The sequence below is a fragment of the Oratosquilla oratoria genome, chromosome 1 (assembly GCF_046742065.1).
Source record: "Oratosquilla oratoria isolate Oo_2021 chromosome 1, ASM4674206v1, whole genome shotgun sequence".
Lineage (NCBI taxonomy): Eukaryota > Metazoa > Arthropoda > Malacostraca > Stomatopoda > Squillidae > Oratosquilla > Oratosquilla oratoria.
In genome coordinates this window covers 123066628-123089902 of record NC_134777.1, presented here as the reverse complement: position 1 = coordinate 123089902, position 23275 = coordinate 123066628, and the positions used below count along the sequence as shown (strand labels likewise).

Sequence of the window (23275 nt, the reverse complement as noted above, 5' to 3'; positions counted from 1 at the left end):
TTCCGTATGGACGTGTTGCGAGGTGCAGGCAATAGTTTGTTATAGATGTTTGAGTAGTATGCTATTGGCATAGTTTTTGTTATATTTATCTAATTGTTTTTTACCTAATTATAATAGACAGGAAAAAAGCAATGCTTTGGGGTCCTGTCTTTGCATTAATTTGTTTGTGCTTGCTGTATGTGGTTTGAGGGATGGGTGGGATTGAGGACTTTTGGAGAAAACCATGTGACTATACTTTTAATGTGCTGCTCTTTGGGGGAAAATTTTGGTTTCTGAGCATAGATTACTGTGTGGAGGCTACCAGTAAAGATGCCATTGTAACAAGAGAGACAAGATCTTGAAGTATTATCAAATTAAGTGCAGAAAGATCAAGCGTCTTACAGCACAATTCCACAACAATCTCCACTACCACCTAGATATACAGCCTTGGATTTTGTCTATTTTGCACAAGTTTCATGAAATTAATCCATTAATTTTCATTAGTCAAGATATGTATATACTGTACTATAATATGAAGAATTCTAGTCAGATTAATTAGTAACTTATCATCAGGCCTTTGATACCAAAATAGTGTTTGGTCATTCCAAAATAATACTAAAAGGAATAATTCAAATGTATAGACAGATTTCACTCTCTTTATTGATTCCCTTTAAATCATGAATGACGTGTAAAATAGCAAAATAAAATATATAGCATTTTTAAGTGACTTTTCACATCTATGAAACAAATACATCCTGTGGAAGCAGCCCAGTATGAAAGGAATTTTTTTTCTTTTATATATTGCCAAAACTCTTGCCCACAGACTTCATGTAAATATTTCTGATAGCTGTCAACATTCAAACAAGGTACTGTGCTTTTTACAGAACCTACAATATTATATAGCTTTTAGTTTTAAGAAATGCAAATTTGTGATAAAGGTCAAAGTTTATCCCCATGAATTTATATAAAGGTCTGCTTTTACAGTGACTCAATTGAATCTACCAATTAGTTTTCATATGTGAGAGGTAAATGACATAAATACAAATAGAAGCACTGACACCAATGCAAAGCAGTAAATACTGCCAATCTACTATTTGCCTGTATGGATCTTGGCAACTGAATATTGTAGTAATTAGTGATAACAGCATTCAGGGCTTAGTATTTGCTATGTCATCTGGAACTACATTACTGTAACAAAAATAAATACAGTCCAGTTAACAAGATACTGCTTGAATACTTGTACTGAGAAAAACAGTAATAGTTTCAAGACTTAGTAGCCACATTTATATCTAACACAGAAAACATGAGCAGCAAGAAATCTGTATTCAAAACCTCTTCTACTTGCGGCTTAAGAAAAATTTTGTATCTGCCAGTATGAAGAGGCTGAATATGATTAATAAGGTTCTACATCCCAATCAGTGTCTTTGACCTTTCTGTTTCATCAAATTTCAGTTGTTCACAAAATAGTGTCTGATGCAAATGCTAGGTATTTTGCGAACTAGTATAGCTTTGCAGAAATTGGAATTTATAATAAAAATGATTATGAACTTGAAGATAAATTAGAAATAATGACATGGTATGAAATGAACACGGAAGTGCACGATTAAGAGTTGGCTACACAAAGTCTGGAATTCATAATACCTGACCCACTGATGAAATTACACCTGGTGGCTTAATAGATAAATATCTTTTCAGCAAAATTTGCACCTGGGATGTTTGAACTTTCTTCCTACAGTTACTTACAATTGTATACAGTATTGCATTTTATCAAATGTGAATGAGTACAGAATTGTTTTGTTTTTCTCACTATATGGGAATCATGAATATTTTTTAATAAAAAATAATCATAACAAAAGAAAAGGAAAGAAGAGAAACTTGTATTTTGATAAAACATATTAAACTGTGCCCCTTTCATAAAGAAATAATTTATGACACATTCTCCTTACCTACACAAATCATACAATGATGTGATAAGACTAGAATACATACTGCACCATACAAAATCCTACCTACAAATAAATAGTTACAAACATACAAATAAAATATCATTAGCAACATAATTACATGGTGATCAAGTTTGTACATTATTGGTATTATTGGCATCACAATATTTAAAAGTATATATAACTTGAGTTTAGTACCACTGATAAGACGACAATATAAATATATGTATATATATATATATATATATGTGTGTGTGTGTGTATATATATATATATGTGTGTGTATATATATATATATATATATATACATATATATATATATATATATATATATATATATATATATATGTACGTACATGCACGCACACACACACAAGCTCTGAGCTCTTCCAGGAGGGTAATAGCTGTCGATCACGAGTCCAACACGTGATCCAAGAGCATGGTGAATCACACACAAATATACTGTATTTGCTGGTGCATGAGATGCCATATTACCAAATTAAATGTTTGGTACAGAATGCTGAACAGCCAGTGGTGTATAGCTATTCGGGGTCTAAAGTGATACGTGTTGACTAGTAGTCTGCATAACTCATCTTAATTTGCCAATTTTGTGAACACAACATTCTTGATCAGTATCACTGTTAGCATTACCACTTACATAACAACAGAGTACCTTCATTTCTACTATACATAACTTGGCAATGCACAAAATAATTCTTCCCCCCATAAAACAATTTTCCAATCATTTTTTCTTCAAATTTTGTGAAACTGGGGTGCATCTTATGCTCCAGCAAACAATTACATATACACACATATATATACATATATATATATATATATATATATATACACACATACATCTATATATATAATATATATATACACACACACATGTATGTGTTTGACTTGTGTACACACAAAGAATGAAGTATAAATTTTAAACTGAAGAGACCCATAATACTGATAAAAGAAATGCATGCAGTATAGAGAAATGGAGGTAAGAAATCCTGTACTGTGGTATTGGTTGCATGGCTACATGTAGTCAATACTTCAGGGAATGTTTTGGAGCACCCCTATGGACCAGAGCCCCACATTGTTTGTCTGTTAGATTAAATGTATTCATACAGAAACGATGAGATGCCTTTTATTCACTACTACTGTCCCTCTTTTCTGCTACCCCCTTAAACTATCCTTTACCATTTCTAAGGTCCAATCTCTTCCTTTTCTGATCTCCTTGAAGTTGTGGAAAAGAATGTTCTCACCATAGTTCCATATGTGTTGTAGAAGGTAACTAAATGGGACAGAGTGTGAGGACTAGGAATCCCTCACTCTGTATTTTTATCCTGTGAAGAGTCGAGGTGAGTAATTGGATGTGTTATGAATGAGAACAGGAAGGAAAGCGAAAGGTAAGTTGGAGTTTGGGAGTGTTGAAGGAAAGTTGTTGGGAGTGGGAAAATGGCAAGGGAAGACAGGAAGAGTGGCATTGTTGATAAGTGATGAGATGTGTATGCTGAAGTGGAGGGAAGTGTGAGGTCAAGATGGGAGACATGGGCATTTGAGAGTGTATATAGCCCTGGATGTAAGAAAAGTGATGAGAGAGCATTTTGAAGTGATTTAAATAAGTGTTTGGAGTCTTGAGGGAATGAGAATGTAGTGGTGTTGGGAGACATTATTGTCAGAGTAGGAGATGAACTGGTAGATGAAATAGTTTGGAAGTATAGTGTGACAGGAAGGAATGACAGCAGAGATATATTGGAGGTGTGTACTGAAAGTGAAATGACGATAGAGAATGAAGTGTTTAAGAGGATAGATATATAGTGCAAGTGGTCTGGTGTGGTTGGTAGGTAGTCAAGAAGTCATTAAAGGATTATGTAGTGGTGCACAAAAAGATGATTGGAAGAGTTCTGGACATTATTAAATAGATTAAAACAAAACAGGGTGTTGGAATGTCTCATATTCACCTTATGCAAGGGAAATTGAGAGAGGAGGTAAAGTGGAGAGAGAAGAAAAGGAAGGGAAACAAGTGCTGAAAGTGAGCAAGTTAAATGACGAAAGAGAGAATACTTTTCACTTTTTCTCTCATTACTACTTGTATCTCTATTTCCTATAGCCTTATCATTCTCCTTTTATCTCCTACTGTCACAACAAAACTTCCCTGTCCTCCTGTACATTCGGCAACTCTGGAAATACTTCACCCCTTTCTTTTATTCTCTCCTCTCAATCAGACCAACTTCTCCACACTCTTCACTTTGAAAATATATTTGTTCCTTTCAAGTCTCAGACAAATACCTACTACGCTTCATGAGAAAATGGAAAAGAGCATGGTCCACCCCAGACTGGAATATGCAGTAGTGATGTAGTCTCTACATAATATGAAGAATGTAAACAAGACTGAAAGAATACAAAGAACAGTGGCATAACTGGTTCTTAGCCTTGCAGATAAAATGTACAAAGAAAGATTAAAAACACTGGACCATCATTGGAACTGAGAAGAGTAAGAGGTGATTTGATAGTGGTGTTCAGGACAAATAAGGGAATAGATCAAACTTACAGAGGAGTCCCATAGTCTCAAATAAGTCACAAGATCATTTGAACAAAAATTCTAAAGAAAGTCAAGACTTCCATACAGATGCTTGAATTTCTGGAACAGCTTAGAAGTTAATATATCACAAGCTTAATCCATCTGCAATTTCAAAGCTAAGTATGATAATTTGAAAAAAAAAAAGAAGAATAAAACAAAAACAGTATCTCACAAGTATAATTCCTTTTCTGTACTTGACCTTCAGACAGTTGCAATTTGTTTTTTCTTCTTCTTCCTGACACTCCTCACCTCCTGATAAGTAATTTACCAAAAGAAAGGCATGGGGGAGTGATCAAGGGATAACACTTTCGTAGTCTAGCCTGCTACCAAAAGACCCTTGTTCCTTAAAATTGGTTGTATGAATGTGTATAAATGTTACAATATAAAAAGAAAGTACAAATGACAAGAGAATAAATTGGACATTCTGGATTTGATTAAAACAAAAATGAAGGGTAAAGGGGATGGTGTAGGGAATAAGAAGGTAGTTTTTTTATCAAAGAACAAAAGAGCAAAAGGAGGTATGGGTCAAAAGCACATGTTCACTGAAACAAGGCATTGTGCCACTTGATTGGTAGAGGGTAAATGTGGTCCCAATTCACAAAGGTGGAAACAAGAAAACATCACTAAATTATAGGCCAGTATCACTAACCAGCACAATAGTGAAATTATGTGAAAGGATTGTGAAAGATTGATGGACCAAATATCTTGAAAAGATGAACATTCAATTTAGCTTCAGATCTGGAAGGTCACATGTGTCAAACCTTTAAACTTTTACCCAAAAGTGACTGATGTGATGCAAGAGAGAGAGGGGTGGGTGGACTGTGTGTACCTGGACCTAGAAAAAGGGATTTGATAAAGTATCTCTGTCAACTTAAGTGGAAATTGGAACATGCTGGAGGACTGAGAGGCAAACTATTAGGATGGATTAAAGACTTTTTGAAGGAATAATCCATGTGGACAATAGTAAAGGACAAGATGTCAGGCTGGAGAGCAGTAACGAGCAGAGTACCGCACGGTTCAGTGCTTATATCAATAATGTTTCTTTGTCTATGTTAATGACGACATGATGGAAGGAACAACAAGCTATGCCAACATGTTTGCAGATGAAGCAAAATTCACGAGAAGAGCGAAAAATGAGGACGGTAGAATATTGCAAAAATATCTAGATACTATTTTTGCATGGAGCAAAGAATGGGAAATGAAGTTCAACTTAAAAAAATGCAAAGTACTGGAAATGGACAATAGCAGCAAAAGGCCAACCTTAAACTATCCCTTGGGAAGCAAATGTATTACAAAAAAATAAAAAAGAGGAAAGAGACTTGGGAGTGTTGATAAAAGACAACCTGTCACCTGACAGACATAGCAGGAGTGTGGAAGAGACATATGGACTACTGCAGAAGATTAAAGTAGTGTTCCATTATATGGATGAAGAGATGATGAAAAAACTCATCGAAACCCTGATAATCCAAGACTGGAATATGTGTCAGTAGTATGGTCCCCACACAGAGTGAAGGGTATAAGTAAGATTGCAACAAAACTGGTCCCCAGCCTGGCAGATAAACCATATGAGGAGAGACTAAAAGCACTGGGTCTGCCAACCTTGAAAGATCGAAGAGAAAGAGGTGACATGATTACAGTGTTCAGGGCACTAAAGGGGATAGATTAAATTGAAAGGAGAGATATCCTGATTGAAGATGGAAAGGCTTTAAATGTCATGGAAGTAAATTAAGAAAGACCACATGTCGAAAGGCTGTGAAAAATACAGTTTTCCATATATATGTATAAACATGTGGAATAGCTTAGGTGATATAGCTCAAGCTCAAACAATACACGAGTTCAAATCTAAATATACATACATATACCAAAGGCTCTTTCCCCCTTACAAGGAAGGTAGCCAAAAAACGAAGGCATAAAATCCACTCCCACCAATTCCATCCCCACATATTCCACTCCCATCCACCCCCTCCCTCCCTCTTCTTGGCTCCTCCTAAATATGATAATTGGAAATCAGATATAGATTAAGTTGGAACTGTACATGAATTTGAGTCTAGGTATGTTAGAAGATTAGAGAATAGCAGACAGGACCCAATCAGCATTGTTCCTTTCCTGTATACTACAATTAGGTAAATAGATGGAAATAAACAAGTGCATGATGTACATGAAAGCAAGACTGGGTAGAATGAAATTTATTGTGGGTGTGTATACACCACAGGCTCAAGAGAAAAAGAAATGTTTCTGGGCGTTCAGCAAAGTGCACTAGATCATTTAAAATACGAAGGAAAGTCATGATGTTTAGAGATGTGAACACAAAAGTACGAAATAAATACACTAAAGAATGTCAGGATATTTTGGGGTACCTGGGATATTTACCTAATTGTAGTGTACTGGAAAGGTAGCAACACTCATTGGGTTCCACCTCCTACTCTCCAATTTATCATACCAGTTCTCATATTCCAGGGTAGTTTCAACTTAATCTATCTCCTTTATTTCCAGTTATCTTAATTAGATTTGAGTTCATGTATTGTTTGAGCTTGGGTTATATCACCTTCTAAGCTATTCCAAGTATTTATACATTTATATGGAAAACTGTATTTCTTCTTTAGACATGTGGTATTTCTTAATTTGCTCTGGGTGGGATTGGATGTGTGACTGTTTTGTGTGTTATAAGGAGCACTGCTGCCGATGGAACAAGTCTCATGAAGAGAATACTTTACAAGTATACATGAAAGCATGACAGTAGACACAAGGAATATGATTGATCATGTGATTGTGGATTGAAACCTGATTTGAGACAGTGGATGTGACAGTGTTGGGAGAACAGGAGGGGGTATATTGGACCTTTGGCTTCTATTGGTGAGTGTGAAAGTGTCAAAGAAGGTGGACATTTATCTCTTGGACACTATATACATGAGTGAGCACAGGGTGAGAGATGGGATGGTTGGTGATGCCATGGGGTGATATGCAGAAATAAAAGAATGTTAACAGAAGCATTTGGAGGAATGTATAAAGCAATAGCTCTGCTGATTGCTGGGTGTGGGTGATGAATGCAAGAGAGGAAAGTTATGTAGGTGAAAAGAAAATGGAAATAAGAAAAACAAATTATGGGTTAGAGAAAAAGCTGGCAAGTTTTACTTTGAAAAATGAAACCTTTATAAAATAAATTATATTTGTATCATACCTCTGTATTCTGGGATAAAATGGGAAAGGTGCACTACTAAAATATCTTTTTCACATCAGGAAAACTTTTAAGAAATCCTCAGAAAATAAAAATTTCTTTATAACATTACTTCCAAAACAAATTACCGTTTAGAAACTAAAAGCTTAAATTTTTCCTTGGAATAATTTTCAGATAAACAAAGTGCATTATATTAATAAAAGTAATTCAAGTAAGAAGAAAATAAATCATATATTAACTACAAATAAATAATTCTTTTAACGAATAAAAGACGAGTTCATTTATAAATCAGTTAAGTACATACAGAAAGACAATCAAGTATTCCTTCATATAACCACAACGACTTTCTAATTAAGTACAAAGTACGTATTTCTAAATTATGTCTGGAATGTAGAAAGTACGACATACCAGCCCAAACACCAATAGTCTAATTAAAGATATTTAATGCCTTAATGAAGATTTTTGTAATCTGATTTTCATTAATTGCATTCTTGTGTATGGCCTCCCGACATGGTATGTTTCAGAATCACAGTGGGAGGATTTAATTATTAATGGAATGTAGAAAGTGTGAATCACAGGTAACAAAAAAAAAAAAAAAATAGTAGTACCCAAACTGGCACTTAGATCAAAATATAAATAATAGCTGCTGTTTTCTTGAACTTTTTACAACAGTTGGCATTCTGTAGTGTCTTTGACTTCTGTCATGGACTGCTTAATCACTCATCTCCTATTACAAATTAGTTATTTTCTGCCATGTAACACTACACATAATACATATCCACTAAAATCTATTGCACAAAAGAGGAAGGAATTTTTCTCTCTTTTCTTTATCAAAATGGAATAATTCTAACCTTAATCATCAATATCTGGGGGTTCTGTTTTTATGACAACATTCCTTGGTTGGATATCAACACATTCTTGCTTAATGGTTATTCCAGCCGGAAGAGCAACCATTGGAGCCTTGCAAAGAGTCTTCTTGGTTGCAACAGAGCATGTGTTACTTGTAGATATAGGTACTGATGTGGAAGATGTTGAGGTTGTTGGGAGGTCACTGGGATCAATGGGTTCCGATTTTATCTGAACATTAACAATTGGGGTTGTGGTAGTTGTGGTGGTGTTGGTATTGCCACTAGAAGCTGAAGCCTGTTTTGAGTCTCCTTTAGATCTCACTGTTGTCCATGTGGGAGATGCTGCTGCACCTGAAGTTGTCTGAATGGCCGGGGCTTGTGCAAGGATGAAGTTCTGCCCCAAGGCTCCTGTTCCTGAGGCTGCTGTGCCTTGAGATGGAAGTAGCACAAGCCGCTGGCCGCCATTGCCGTTTATCAGAAGGAAGGGCTGACCAAGCATAACTTGGGGTGTTGTAGTTGTGGATGAAGCCACACTGGTTGCTGGGGTGGCTGGTGTAGCTGCAGCAATTGGATGCTGTAAGAGCAGAACCTGTTTACCCCCAAGCAATGTTGGCGAGCCTGCTGCCACTGTGGAATTCAAAGTCGTATTTGTTTTGAGCACTATTCGAGGTTGCGACTGCTGTGGGGTCTGAATCGTTGGAGTTAATCCTTGTGTTTGGGGAGACAGGAATATTCTGTTACCTCCAGCTTGGGTGTAAACTGTCTTCCCTTGTGGCAACATTACCTTTGCCCCCTTATTTGGCTGAGTCATGACCAACTTGGCTACCTGCTTGCTGTTTGGCTGTGTAAGGAAGATAAGTTGTTTGTTCTGGCTAACATTAGCCACACTCAGGGGTTTTACAATCTTCTTTTTTGGCCCTTTGCTGAAATTCAGACTAGTCTTGGGCACAATAATTGAAGAATTAGTAACTGCAACAGAGGTATTGGTTATAACTCTTGAATTATTTACAGTACTTGTTGTGGAAGTAGCACTAGTAGAGCTGGTGAGACGTGGTGTCTTTATGGTATTCTTATCTTGCATAGCATGCATCCTTAACATCTTCTCCTGGAGAGCCATGAATTCCTTGAAAGCCATCTTCTTCTGAGACTTGAGCTCAGTAGTCGGTTTTGTCTTCACACAAAAAGTAGGTGCTGGTTTCTTGGGTACAGTAGGGGTGCTAATTGGCTCAGAAGATTCAGTTTTCTCCTCTGCAGCAGAAGCTGGGGCAATGGGCTTGTAGATCGTGCGTGGCAAAGGTGCTCTTGTGCCCAGAGTCCCCGAGTTGCTGTCCTTAACCACTGTTTTCTCAGGTAGCTCGTGGTCGTTCTGCTTCAGGTTTGAATGGTGAAGATCAATGTGCCCTGTGATACTAGCCTGAGTGGCACAGTACACTCCACATATAGAACATTTAAACGACTTGATGCCAGTGTGGCTTCGCATATGTCTCTTGACTTCGTCGTTGCGTGGGAAGCCCTTGCCACATATCTCGCACTTGTACGGACGTTCTCCCGTATGTAATCGAATGTGAATCTTATGTTTGTGCCAATGTCGGAATCGTTTACCACAGTACTGACACTTGTACGGCTTCTCTCCCGTATGATTGCGCCTGTGGACGAGCAAACTCTTGGAATGCGTGAAGCGGCGACCACATGTTTCGCATTCATATGGAGTTTCTTTCGTATGGGATCTCATGTGACTCGTAAGCCCAGATTTATCATAACATTTCTTCCCACATACGTCACAGACGTACGGTCTCTCCCCATTGTGGATGCGCATATGGATAGTGTAGCTAGTTTTGTGGGTGTATGTATTAGGACACAATTTACATTTGTAAGGACGTTCACCTGTATGCACTCTCATGTGCAAACTGACATAATGTTTCTGTGTAAACCTTTTTCTACATATTTTGCACTGATAGGGTCGTGGGACAGTGTGAGCTGTATTTGCATGTCGTATGCAGTCTTCACGACGGAAGAACCTCTTTCCACACACCACACATTCGTTCTTGATGGCAACGGCACTGGTCACCCTTTCCTCTGGTATGTTCGATACTATGTTTTGAACCTGGACCTCCAAAGACTCGGATGTTTCCTCTGATGCGTGAGTGTCCTCATCAATATTCAGCGCAGAGTCCTCAACTTCATCATCTTCCTTCTTCGAACTCGAGTCATTATCTTCTTCATGCAGAGGCTCTTGGTCCAGGAAATCGAGGACATCCATAGGTTCCTCCTTGACTGGTAATAGTAGGTTATCGGTGCTTGCAGACTGCTCTTGTTCTACTGCTTTAGCGATATCTGTTGCTAAAGTCAGGTTGCCCTCCAACTCTGCCTCCTCATCATCTTCTTTGGGTTCTAATTTAATCCTGAATGGAACCTTAACGTCATCCTCCAGGCAAGGATGAGCATCATAGTCCCGCTCAGACCCAAAACTCCCACCACACAACGTGCATTCAATAGTAAATTCACCCATTTTGATGTGTAAGTACTAGACTCGCAATTCCAAATCTTCTTAGCAGGACTAGTTATGACTAGAAAGTACCAGCATTCCTACTTAAGAAACTACATTGTAAACCTTCTAAGAAAAACGGACTATTTTTTCATTATTACATATATATATATTTTTTACAATTTTACACTTGCTGAGCTGATAGCTATCCCATGTTTTTAATTTTCACTTTATACTCCTTTAGTCAAGAGAAAATGGATTAATTATTCCTATAGAATTCCTTCAAGTAGAAAGCGAGGTCCAAGGGGCAAGCAAGATGTAGTGAAAGCCGTGTTAACAGCAGTTAAAGAAGAAGAAATCCTGTCAGCAGCAGTAACAGCAGTAGGAAATGGAGTATACATTGTTAGTGCATTCCATTAAACTGTACCACAACCACCACTACCACCATTATGATCACAATAGCATCAGCTTTTCTTGTTAGTATTGTCTTGTCGTACGTCCGTGGTTTATTGTCTGCAAGGGAGAAAAGATTGGCTGTAGTCAAAATTCCCATCCATCTGAGAACAGTACTGACTTATATACAACAAAGAAGCCAAAATGCAAGATAACTAAGGATAACTGCTGTGTTTCTCTTACTTCTTACCACAACAACCTATCTCTCGGAAAGGGCCAATTACTGTGCACTGTGTGGAAAAATAAAAATTACATTTCTGCATGACAAATGTTCATGTTCTAGTGCTGACCAAAATTAGGAACATAGCCTAATAAATTTATGCAAAACCAATGATAGCGTGTGTGCAGGGGGAGTGGGTTAACATGGAGCTGACAGGGTGTGCGAGAAGAGATACCTGGCATAAACAAGTGAACAGGGAGCACATAATAATAATACAGTAATAATGATAATACTAATTACGATAATAAAATTAATAATGATAATATTAATAATAATAATTATATCGGTAACGATAGTAATGGTTACCATGAGTTTCAAACTAGAAACCTGAAGCCTTGCAATGGCTAGCAACAGTCCCCAAGCCCTCCTGTAGATCTCACTATGAAGAAAATCTAGACTGTTGTCTGTGTTGTCTTAATGTGAGGCAATGCTATGTCACCAGCTTATGGTAGCAGTAGGAGGGAAGCAGTTACTAATTGTCAGCTCTCCTTTTGTGAAAAGGCAGAGGAAATACAGTTGAAGTTTGAGAGATGTTGGGTCTGGTTGTTGTTGTCATTCCCTAGACTGTCTGTCCGAGCAGTACCATCTCCCCAAGGAATGCCACGGCCAAAACGGGGTTTTCCCACAAATCCTTTATGGAGTGTATATACCTAGTTGTAATATACGGGAGGGGAGCTATGCTCGTGGTGGACCCGTCTTTGTATCTCTCCGCATCAAGTTATATCTTAAAATCTTGTATAGTGTTAGCACATTCTGTTTTGTTGTCTAATTTGTTCCATATATTTATCGCTCTGTGTGGGAAACTGTTCCTTTTCAAGTTTTTTCTATAACTATCCTTTTTCAATTTTTTTCCGTGTCCTCTTGTTTTAACGTTGTCCCACATTAATAGGTCGTTCCTGTCTAAAACTTCCATTCCTTTCATTATTCTGTAGATAGTTAGCAAATCTCTTTCTCTTCTTTGTTCCAGAGTTGGTAGGTTCAATTTGGATAGTCTTTGCTCATATGTTAGTTCGGCGAGTGTCGGTGCTAGTTTTGTTGTCGCTCTTTGTAATCTTTCTAGTTTCTTAATATTCTTTTTGGTACTGGGTGTCCAAAGTGATGCTGCGTACTCGAGTTTTGGTCTTATTAGTGTAGTAAGTATTTTCCTTATCATTTCTTCATCCATATAGGTAAATGCCACTTTGATTGCTCTCAATAAGTTGTAGGTTTCTCCGAACATCTTGTTTATATGCTTATCTGGTTTCATGTCCTTTCCAATCATCACTCCAAGATCTTTTTCATAGTTTGTTTTATTTATTTTTTCTTCCCCAACTCTGTAATCTTTTGATATTCTATTTTTACTCTTTCCAAATTCCATTATGCTGCATTTCTTAATATTGAATTTTACTTCCCACTTTTGAGTCCAATTCCATATTGTGTCCAGATCTTGTTGCAATGAGTTGCAGTCCTCTTCCGTTTTTACCTTCTTAAGTAATTTTGCATCATCTGCAAAAAAAATTATATAGCACTCCACGCCTTCATTCATGTCATTAATGTATACAGCGAACATGATCAGGGCCAGTACTGATCCTTGCGGGACCCCGCTTTTTACTTCTTCCCAGTTGGAGAATTTTTCTCTAATTACAACTCTCATTTTCCTCCCAATCAGAAAGTCTTTCATCCATTCCAATAATTTTCCTCTGATGCCACCTTTTGACTCTATCTTGTTTATTAGTTTCCTATGAGGTACCTTATCGAATGCCTTTTGCAGGTCCAGAAAAGCACAGTCTGCCCATCCATCTCTTTCTTCTATTATGTCTACTAATCTTGAGTAAAAGCAAATCAGATTTGTTGTACAGGATCTCCCTTGTCTAAATCCAAATTGATTTGGGTTCAGTATAGATTTTTCTTCCAGGTACTTAACCCATCTGTTTTTGATCATTCTTTCACAAATTTTTGCTATTGTGCTTGTTAGTGAGACCGGTCTGTAGTTAGATGGATCTTCCTTATCACCTCCCTTATAAATTGGTACAATGTTTGCTTTTTTCCAGTCCAATGGTACTTTTCCTTCTTTAATTGATGATTTAATTATATCATATATTTTGTCAGTTAATTCTTCCATGCATTCTTTCAGTATCCAGTTTGCTATTCCGTCTGGGCCATGTGATTTTCTGACATCCAGGGTTTTAATTTGATCACTGATTTCTTTTTGTGTTACGTTTATTTCTTTCATTGCTGGGGATAATTCTCTCTCTCTAACTTCACTGTTAGGCGAGTTTTCTATTGTGAATACTGATCTGAAGTGGTTGTTCATTATTTCAGCCATTTCCAGTTCTTCTGTAAATTCCTTTTTATCTTGGCGCAGTTTTTCTATTTCTTGTTTGTTGTGTTGTTTGCGTGCGTGATTGTGTATAATGCAGTCTTCCATGATGAGTTGAATAGTATGGAGTGGTGTAACATCCTGAGCATTCGTGTACAATGCAGCCATCCAGTCTCTTCTGGTTTAGAGGCTCAGTGTCAGCCCCAAGGGGTGTACTGTACCTCCTGACAGAGGTGAAGATAGTAATGGATTTTGAAGAGGGACAGCAGAGACGAATCTCTCTTAACATCCATTTTGTAGGGCCACCACCTGTAAGTACCTCTCATTGGTCCCAGTGCAAAGTGTATAGAGAACTTACTGCAATATTTGTTAAATGAGTAAGTTAAAGCATTATTACTTATGGCAGAGGTCAGAAGTGGATGTAGTTTGAGCCATGCCTGGCAAGTGAATTCATAGTAAGGGTTTAATATATTAAATTCCCTATTTCAAAAAGTCCCCTGTAAAGAGTCACCATCTTAGCCCTCTCTGAGACAGGGTATTTACCTAATTGTATTTACCTTATTATAGTATAAAAGAAAAGGATCAACAATCATTGGGTCCCATCTCCTATTCTCTAATCATTTATCCTACCTAGCCTCAAATTTATATATGATTCCAACTTAATCTATATCCTTGATTTCTAATTATCATATTTATATTTGAACTCATGTATTGTTTGGGCTTGGGCTATATCACTTCTTCAGCTATTCCAGGTATTTATGCATCTATATGGAAAACTGTATTTCTTCACATCCTTTGGACATGTGAGCTTTATTAATTTGCTTCCATGACCTCTTAAAGCCCTCCCATCTTTAATCAGATCTCTTCTGTCAATGCAATCTATCCCCTTTAGTGACCTGAATACTGTAATCATATCACCTCTTTCTCTTCGATCTTTCAAAGTTGGCAGACCCAGTGCTTTTAGTCTTTCCTCATATGGTTTATCTGCCAGGCTGGGGACCAGTTTGGTTGTTGCCCTTTGTATTCTTTTGATCTTCCTTATATCCTTCACTCTGTGCAGGTACTATACTACTGATACATATTCCAGCCTTGGATAGATCAGGGTTTCAATGAGTTTTTTTCCATCATCTCTTCATCCACATACTGAAATGCCACTTTGATCTTCTGCAGTGGTCTGTATGTCTCTCCCACAATCTTGCTTATATGTCTCTCAGGTGACAGGTGGTCTTTAATCAACACTCCCAAATCTAATTCCCAAGGAGTAGTTTAAGGATGGTCTTTTGCCACTACTGCCTATTTCTAGTACTTTGCATTTTTTGGTACTGAACTTCATTTCTCATTCTTAGCTCCAAACAAAAATAGTGTCTATATCTTTTTGCAGTAGTCTACTGCCCTCCTCATTTCTCACTGTTCTTATAATTTTTTGCATCATCTACAAACATGTTGGCATAATTTATTGTTTCTTCCATCATGTCATAAACATAGAAACTGCACTCATTACTACTCTCCATCTTGACATCTAATCGTTTACTACTGTCCTCGTGTATCTTTCCTTCAAAAAATATTTTATTCATTCTAGTAGTTTACCTCTCAGTCCTCCAACATGCTTTGACTTCCACATATGTTGACTGTGAGGTACTTTGTCACATGCTTTCTCTAACCTGAGGTACACACAGCCCACCCACCCCTATCTCTCTCTCTTGCATTGCATCAATCACTCTTGAGTAAGAGCTTAAAAGGTTTGACACACACGACATTGTGACATTAAACAAAATCAAAATAAACTGTAATTTTTCAAGATAATAATATTAGTTTAGGCATGTGGAAAGAATGTCATTAGTCACTGCTCGAGTAGTAAACTTCTGGGATGTATTTTTCTTTTTCTTTCTTTTTTGGTTATGTTCAGCGGGTGGTACTTGTGTGTAATAAAGAGATGGGTGAGTAGCATTCAGGGTTCTAGCATAGAATTGTGTGATTATCATTTTCATGTGACATTCTACGGGGAAGATTTGTGTGTGTTAGTGTCCCATTAGGTGGTTTTAGTGCATTCTATCATTACTCTCAATACTTTATTTTATGTTCTTTGTAAATTGTTTATATTTGGTTTCATGATTGTTGGTAACCACATTGTAGAAGCATAGTTGAGAGTAGTTCTTATGAATTCTTTGAAGACAGTAATTTGATATTTTTCTGTTGTCAGAAGATTGTGCTTTCAATAGATTTAATAGGTTTATTTTTTGTTGAATTTCACTGTCAGATCTTTGACACATGGTCTGAAGGTCATACGAGTCAAAAAAAAAAGGAAGAAGAATCTATCAATACAAGAATAAGAACAGCCACAGCAACTTCATTTTGATACTACAAAACAAACCCAAAAAAAGAGAAATATACATATTCTTTGAATAAAAACAAAAAAATAGAAAAGATATGGACAGTAAAAAATAACTCAAAAGTGAATCTCCTACTCACTCATGAAGCACTAAGAACATAAGGCTCACTACAGAGAAGAAAGAACAAGAGAAATAGAATAAATAAAAAAGTTCATACCCGTGACACCAGAAAAAAAAAAAAAAAATGCAAATTAGAAATTGGACAAAGAGGCTACCCTACCCTTATTCAGTGAAAACAAGTCAACAAAAAACTGAAAAATACACCCGAGTGATTTAAACAATATATATATATATATATATATATATATATATATATATATATATATATATATATAAATATATATACATCTTCTTTAATAGGATCCTTGAAGACACAAAATCTATTTATACAGTAATACATAAAGACAGAAAAGTTTTGGTTTAAATAGCTAACCTTTTAATTTTTTATACACAATCTGATTTGAACTGGTGTTCAATAAGTTTCATTCTCCATATGTAGTCATCTATCAATGTAACTGTAGTCAACTACATTGTTTTCATGAAACTTGCTTTTTCAGTATTCATCATGTCATTTACAGTTACGTAACCCATGAAAAGTAAATTGTCATGCATGACATGAATTACAGGTCTTCTTTACTGTACGACTAGGTTGCATCCCTGAAACCCCAATCATGTCAAAAGCTTATAAACTTATGAGAAAAATAGGAAAATGATCACTCAAAAAAATTGGAAATGATGGTGTGTTTAGCCTGCCTGACTGTAATGGTAAAACTGGCCAAATGCGTAGTGATATAAAGGTATATCATAGACTTATCATATGTGCGAACTGTCATATCTGAATGCATCATGTAGTGTGGGTGATCACTTGTGTACACTGCATTAATCTAAATTAGTCATGTAAAATTAGACTGTATATTTTATGTCTATAATATACCTTTATATCACTACGCATTTGGCCAGTTTTACCATTACAGTCAGGCAGGCTAATTTAAACATGTGTAATTTAGATAGTACTTGCATGTATGATGTGTGTGTGTGCTTCGATTTAACCACTACTTGTATATGGGGGAAAGGATCTTTGGTATTTTGTTCAGCCACACAGTACCTATTCAGTAATCAATTAAATCTTCCCATACTAGATAGCACAAATATCTCTATTCTGAGTAGCATCAGACTATTTTCATCAGCTGTGTGGCATTCCTTCCTGAAGGGTGATGAAATCCTTTACATCTACTTTCTTAATAAGGCACAATGATATTATTTTTATGTAGACATGAACAGTGGTACTGCTAGAGCAAGGACTTCTAAACGTTCAAGAGTAAAAAAAATTTTGTGTAAAGGGCTTAATTCATTATATTTGGAGAAATTAAATAATCAATTCTGAGTAGAAAATCTATAGAAACATATGTGTTATGATTTATTCTACTTTAGGCATGAAATGGGTATTCAATTTTATATATGAGGAGTCACTGCGATCCCCCTCTCAACCTGAAATCTATTTCTGGTTGTGCCACAAGACAAACAATTATTTCATTTCACATTATCCCTGCCCTACACAAAAACACATAAAGAGAAAGAATGTTTTGATTCATGCTTTTATATATTATTCAGGAATGAATGACAGCAAGATAGACATGCAAGAAACATCATAACCCCAATCATTCATACTATGTAACTATTCCTATCTTGATATTTTACTGATGTTGCACTGTACTGTATCAACTATATCTAGCATGGAAATAAAAAAACACTATATCAACAATTAAAAGAAAAAATAATAGAACATTTTCATCATAAGTTGTAGATTTATAAGTGAACAAATATCAACAATCTTATACATGGCTCAACTTATGTAAAAATATATCTACCCATGTTCAGTGTGCACACAATACTACTACTGTATTCAACTTCATTATTATACTTTATATTGCTATAATTGAACCCTTTCAGTTATTCTAATTAGTTTCCACAAAATCAAAACACTGAGATATCAACAACATCAGCTGAACTCAAGGCTTCTCTTGCCTAGCAAATGCTTGTTCTCATTTAAAAACGAAATATATTAATGAATAATGGAAGAATTTTCTATTCATATATGCCAGAGTAGGCAGACTGCCCTAATCTTTAACCAAGTACCAAGATCGTCGACACTGAGGTGGCATTGGTAAGGATATGGTGAGAATGTTTCTTCTGTACAACTGAAAATGTAAATCTCTAAAAAATAAATTATTTTAAGCCTACTCGATAACATCTATATTTCCTGGATGTTAATGAGTAAAGTACAAGATACTGTTTTGATGATCTTATCCTTATGATGTTACCTCTTGAGTATCAAAAAATATTAAATAAGATTGTTCCATTTACAAGAAAATCCAAGTGCAAATCCAAATGTTACACCATCATACACAATCCAATACTTTATGGGGCCTGTGTCTACTTGTTCAAACCCATTATCAACTTGTATATTTGTTTAACTCTTCTATATTTTTCAAGAATCAGTTGACAGAGCATACAGAAATGTCATTTGTTTTTTCAAATACTATGTAACTATTTACGACTAATTTTCCTTACTAATATTTAGTTAACATACTTTCCTTTGATCTAAAGTTTGGCACTTTGTTGAAAAACATATAACTTTTAAAATAACCCTTATAACTGATAAGACGTTCATATTACATTCCCTTGCATTGTTTCTACTGTTTCTTATGATGATAAACCTTACAAATTTATGTAATCTCTTAGAGCATGCACAATAACGTGATATTTGAATAAGCTGCATGCATATTTCTCAGAAAATTTAGATATTTCAATGAAATATTTGAGACATTGACTTGTGGTACCTTACAGCTTAGTGATGAGTTGGGACTCACACCCCACTCACACAACCCCACGACATTCTATTGCAATCAGTCATCTCCGACTTAGCCTTCGTATTTTTATATTGACTTTCCTTAAAATTAATAAAACTGTTATCATACGCTAACTAAATTACAAATGTTCATGTTTACATAGCTAGAATTTTTTCCTTCCAATATGACAGAGAAATTACATAATAAACGTCTTTTCACTCATCGAAGTCAGTCAAATCGGAAGCGTCGGAACGTAGTGGTTGCCGAGATCAATACTAGCAAAGCTATGGCAGACGACGCAGCCGACCCGCGCCCTGATTTCTACAAATCACTGCACAGAATTGTGGCTAAATTCACACATGTACTGGATGACAACATCAGGATTGTACAGGTCAGTAGCAAACCTACCTTGAAATATTAGGAGCGAAGCTGTGAGGAGGGAACTGGTAGCAGGCAACCTTTCAGCAGCTTGTTTAGCGTTGTCAGCTGGCGCCCACAAATCCTACAGTCAACTGAACTGTTTTGCGCACGCTCAGTTTGAAGATTAGTGATATATATGCATGTAATTATATTTCCTCGACTATATGTAGAAATAGTAGATCTAAAACTACAAAAAGGGTTAATGAAAATTGTAATTATATACCAAAATCAAATTACAATAGTGTAGGTTTTAACTTGACTTCTCCGGTTACCATGGAAACGTAATCAATACACAGACGATCGATACAGTTGTGGTGGGCAACTGTGCTGGAACACCTGGGTAGTGCCAGCCAACCTGGGGGGTCCTCACTCCTCACTTAGAGGCTGACTTGAGGATCCAAGAGGTTGACCACTCACCAACTTCTCCCGCAGTTATACTCCCACACCAATGACAGGAACTCTAACACATGGGAAGTTAGGGGGGGGGAAGGGAGGGATGGGGGAGTAGCGGGGGGGGGGAGATATCTTGAGCAGTTAGCTCCGGGGTGGGGAGATTCGCCTCCTCCAAGGTTTACATGTACACACACACACACACACACACACACACACACACACGCACAGTTGGTAGAGTTCCCGGCTGCTACTACGAAGGTTCGGGTTCGAATCCCACCCAGGGCTGAAATTATTTCAGTATCGCTGCGCTGCGGGTTGTTACTCCAACTCTCGTGGGCGGGGAGTTGGGTGTGTGTGTGCGTGTAAGGTCACAGCATTACCCATAGATCGGTCATATACGAACTCTAAGTTCTCTTCCGGGAGGGAAATAACTGTCGATGGAGTCCAACACGTGATCCAAAAGAATATATATATATATATATGTATATATATATATATATGTATATAATATATATATATATATGTATATATATATATATATGTATATATATATATATATGTATATAATATATATATATATATGTATATCGCTATTGCTAGAACTGATGGTTTGATAAGTAAAGGGCTTCAAAGAACGGGCTGTGCGCGGGCGTGCACACGTACACATACGCACGCACGCATACATATTCACACACACACACACTTACACATTCACACAAACACGTACACACACGCGCGCACATGCCCACTGTATGCATACACGCGATCCATTACTGTCCCCCTTGAACAAGGTGATGGAGAAGGTGAGTGTATTTACCTAATTGTATTTTACGGGAAGGGGAGCTATGCTCGTGGGGTCCCGTCTTCATATCTCGTTTTATCTAGACTGTTTTTAAATTCGTGTGTTGTTTTTGCACACACCACTTTCTCATCTAATTTGTTCCAAACGTCTATTACCCTGTGGGGAAAGCTGTTCTTTTTCAGGTCTCTCCTATAACTGTCTTTCTTGATTTTCTTTCCGTGTCCTCTTGCATCTCTACTATCCCATTTTATTAGATCCTCTCTATCAATAGTTTCTATGCTTTTCATGATTCTATAAATAGTTATCAAGTCTCCTCTCTCTCTTCTTTGCTCTAATGTCTGTAGCTCAAATTTTGCTAGTCTCTCTTCATATGATAGTTCTGAGAGTGTTGGTGCCATTCTTTCAAGTTTTGTTATACTTTTTTTTTTTTACTTGGTGACCACGTTGTCGCTTCATACTCCAACCTTGGTCTTATCAAAATGACTAGTATTCTCTTCACCATTTCTTCGTCCAGGTATTTAAATCTCATTTTGTTCTTATTAAGTTATAAGTTTCTCCAAAATTTTTGTTTATATGTTCCTCAGGGGATATATTCATAATAATGACTCCCAGGTCCTTCTCATTTTCTACTTTTTTAATTTCTTCCTCTCCCAATTTATATGATCCCACTATTCTTTTTTTGCTTCTTCCAAATTCCATTATACTACACTTCTTAATATTGAATTCCATCTCCCACTTCCTACTCCATTCCCATACTTTATTGAGATCACTCTGTAGCGACTCACAATCTTCTACAGTGTTTACTTTTTTCAACAATTTTGCATCGTCTGCAAAGCTCATATAACTTTCAATTCCTTTATCCATATCATTAATATATATATAGCAAACATTATTGGGGCCAGAACTGTTCCTTGTGGAACTCCACTAATCACTTCATCCCAATTAGAGTGTTTGTCTCTTATCACCACTCTCATTTTTCTTTCATGCAAGAAGTCTTCCATCCACTTCAGCAGTTTGCCCTGTATTCCTCCTTCAGTTTCTAATTTCTTTAGCAATTTCTTATGTGGCACCTTATCAAAAGCTTTTTTCATGTCTAGAAATGCACAATCATCCTATCTACCACTTTCTTGTATTACATCTATTAGCCTTGAATAGAAACACACTAAGTTTGTGACGCATGATCGTCCTTGTCTAAATCCAAATTGCCTTGGATTTAGTACGTTTTTTTCCAAATGCCTTACCCATCTAATTTTGATCATTCACAAATTTTAGCTATCGTACTTGTAAGAGAGACCGGTCTATAGTTAGTAGGGTCTTCCTTGTTTTCCCCTTTATATATTGGTACTATATTTGCTCTTTTCCAATCTTGTGGAACTTTTCCTTCTTTCAATGAACTGCTTATTAGACTATGTATTTTGTCTGTTAGTTCATTCCTGCATTCTCTCAAAATCCAGTTTGCCATTTCATCTGGTCCATGCGATTTTCTGACATCTAGATTACTTAAGTGATTAATTATTTCATTCCTTGTTACTTCTATCTCTTTCATAGGGAGGGACTTTCTCCTCCCACTCGATATCTCTAGGTTGTAGGCCTATGTTCTCCCTCGTAAACACCGATTTAAAATGCTTGTTCATAATTTCTGAAATTTCTATTTCCTCTGTGTATTCAACTCCTTGTCGTAGTTTCTCTAATTCTTGTTTGTTTTAAGTTTGTTGTTTACAAATCTGTAAAATAGTTTTGGTTGATCTTTACATTTTTCTATGACAGCTTTTTCGTATTTGCTCTTTTCTTCTCTGCACACTTGTACATATTGATTTCTGTAACTAGTATATATTTTCCATTTTTCAGGTCTTTTGTCTTTTTTCATTTTATCCAAGCTTTATCCCTTTTGTCTTTTAACTCCCTACATATATTGTTGTACCAACACTTTACATATCCTTTTTCTTGTTTTTGTCTTGGAACATACTTTTCCACTTGTTCTTTATAATTTTTTTTCTTCAAAATATTCCATTTCTCTTCTACTGTTGTTTCCTCCTTGTGTATCCTTTCCCAGTCTGCTTTTTGAAATAATTCTCCTATTCTATTAAAAAATTCCATACATCAATCTTCCCTTTCTATATTGTTCGCATTTTCCATGTATTTTCCTCATTTATTTCCAGTTCAACCAATATGTGGTCACTATTACTTATTGGCGTCTTATAATCAATCTTGTCCACTATTTCAGGTTCTGGTTTGATTATCAGGTCCAGTCTCGATGGTTCTTCCTCATTTCTATACCTAGTATTCTCTTGTTTCCATTGCGTCATTGTATGTTCTATGATCATATCAAGTAGTACGTTTCCACATAGATCGTCTCCACCCTTCACTATTATCTCTTCTCAGCAGATTTCTTTACAATTAAAATCACCTATCATAACTATTCTTCCTCCATCTTCCAT

General features: G+C 36.4%; 3 protein-coding genes across 7 annotated transcripts in view; 1 reads left to right on the top strand and 2 right to left on the bottom strand.

Annotated features, from left to right (window-relative positions):
- LOC143026033 (nuclear receptor 2C2-associated protein) overlaps positions 1-19749 on the bottom strand; it is a 34565-nt gene extending 14816 nt beyond the window's left edge. Inside the window, exons 1-2 of one of the 4 annotated variants that reach the window (XM_076186032.1) lie at positions 19631-19726; positions 11457-11524 (exon numbers count right to left, since the gene is read on the bottom strand). The gene's annotated coding sequence lies outside the window, so the exon portion shown is untranslated. Of the gene's footprint in view, positions 1-11456; positions 11525-19213; positions 19232-19630 lie in introns of those variants that run through there. The other 3 variants (XM_076186026.1, XM_076186042.1, XM_076186036.1) reach the window with 3 other exon arrangements.
- LOC143026020 (protein C3orf33-like) overlaps positions 1-23275 on the top strand; it is a 64254-nt gene that overhangs the window by 19621 nt on the left and 21358 nt on the right. Inside the window, exon 2 of one of the 2 annotated variants that reach the window (XM_076186018.1) lies at positions 19451-19613. In XM_076186018.1, coding sequence (XP_076042133.1) covers positions 19509-19613 — 105 coding nt within the window. In that variant the 5' untranslated portion in view covers positions 19451-19508. Of the gene's footprint in view, positions 1-19450; positions 19614-23275 lie in introns of those variants that run through there. The other variant, XM_076186012.1, reaches the window with a different exon arrangement.
- On the bottom strand, positions 2210-11450 carry LOC143026012 (uncharacterized). The gene has a single exon (XM_076186003.1). It carries the CDS (start codon positions 11033-11035, stop codon positions 8531-8533), a length of 2505 nt encoding a protein of 834 aa, XP_076042118.1. The 5' UTR covers positions 11036-11450; the 3' UTR covers positions 2210-8530.

What these genes read in the sequence shown, in the direction of transcription:
- LOC143026012 (XM_076186003.1), bottom strand. Translation starts at nt 11,035, where the DNA reads ATGGGTGAATTTACTATTGAATGCACGTTGTGTGGTGGGAGTTTTGGG.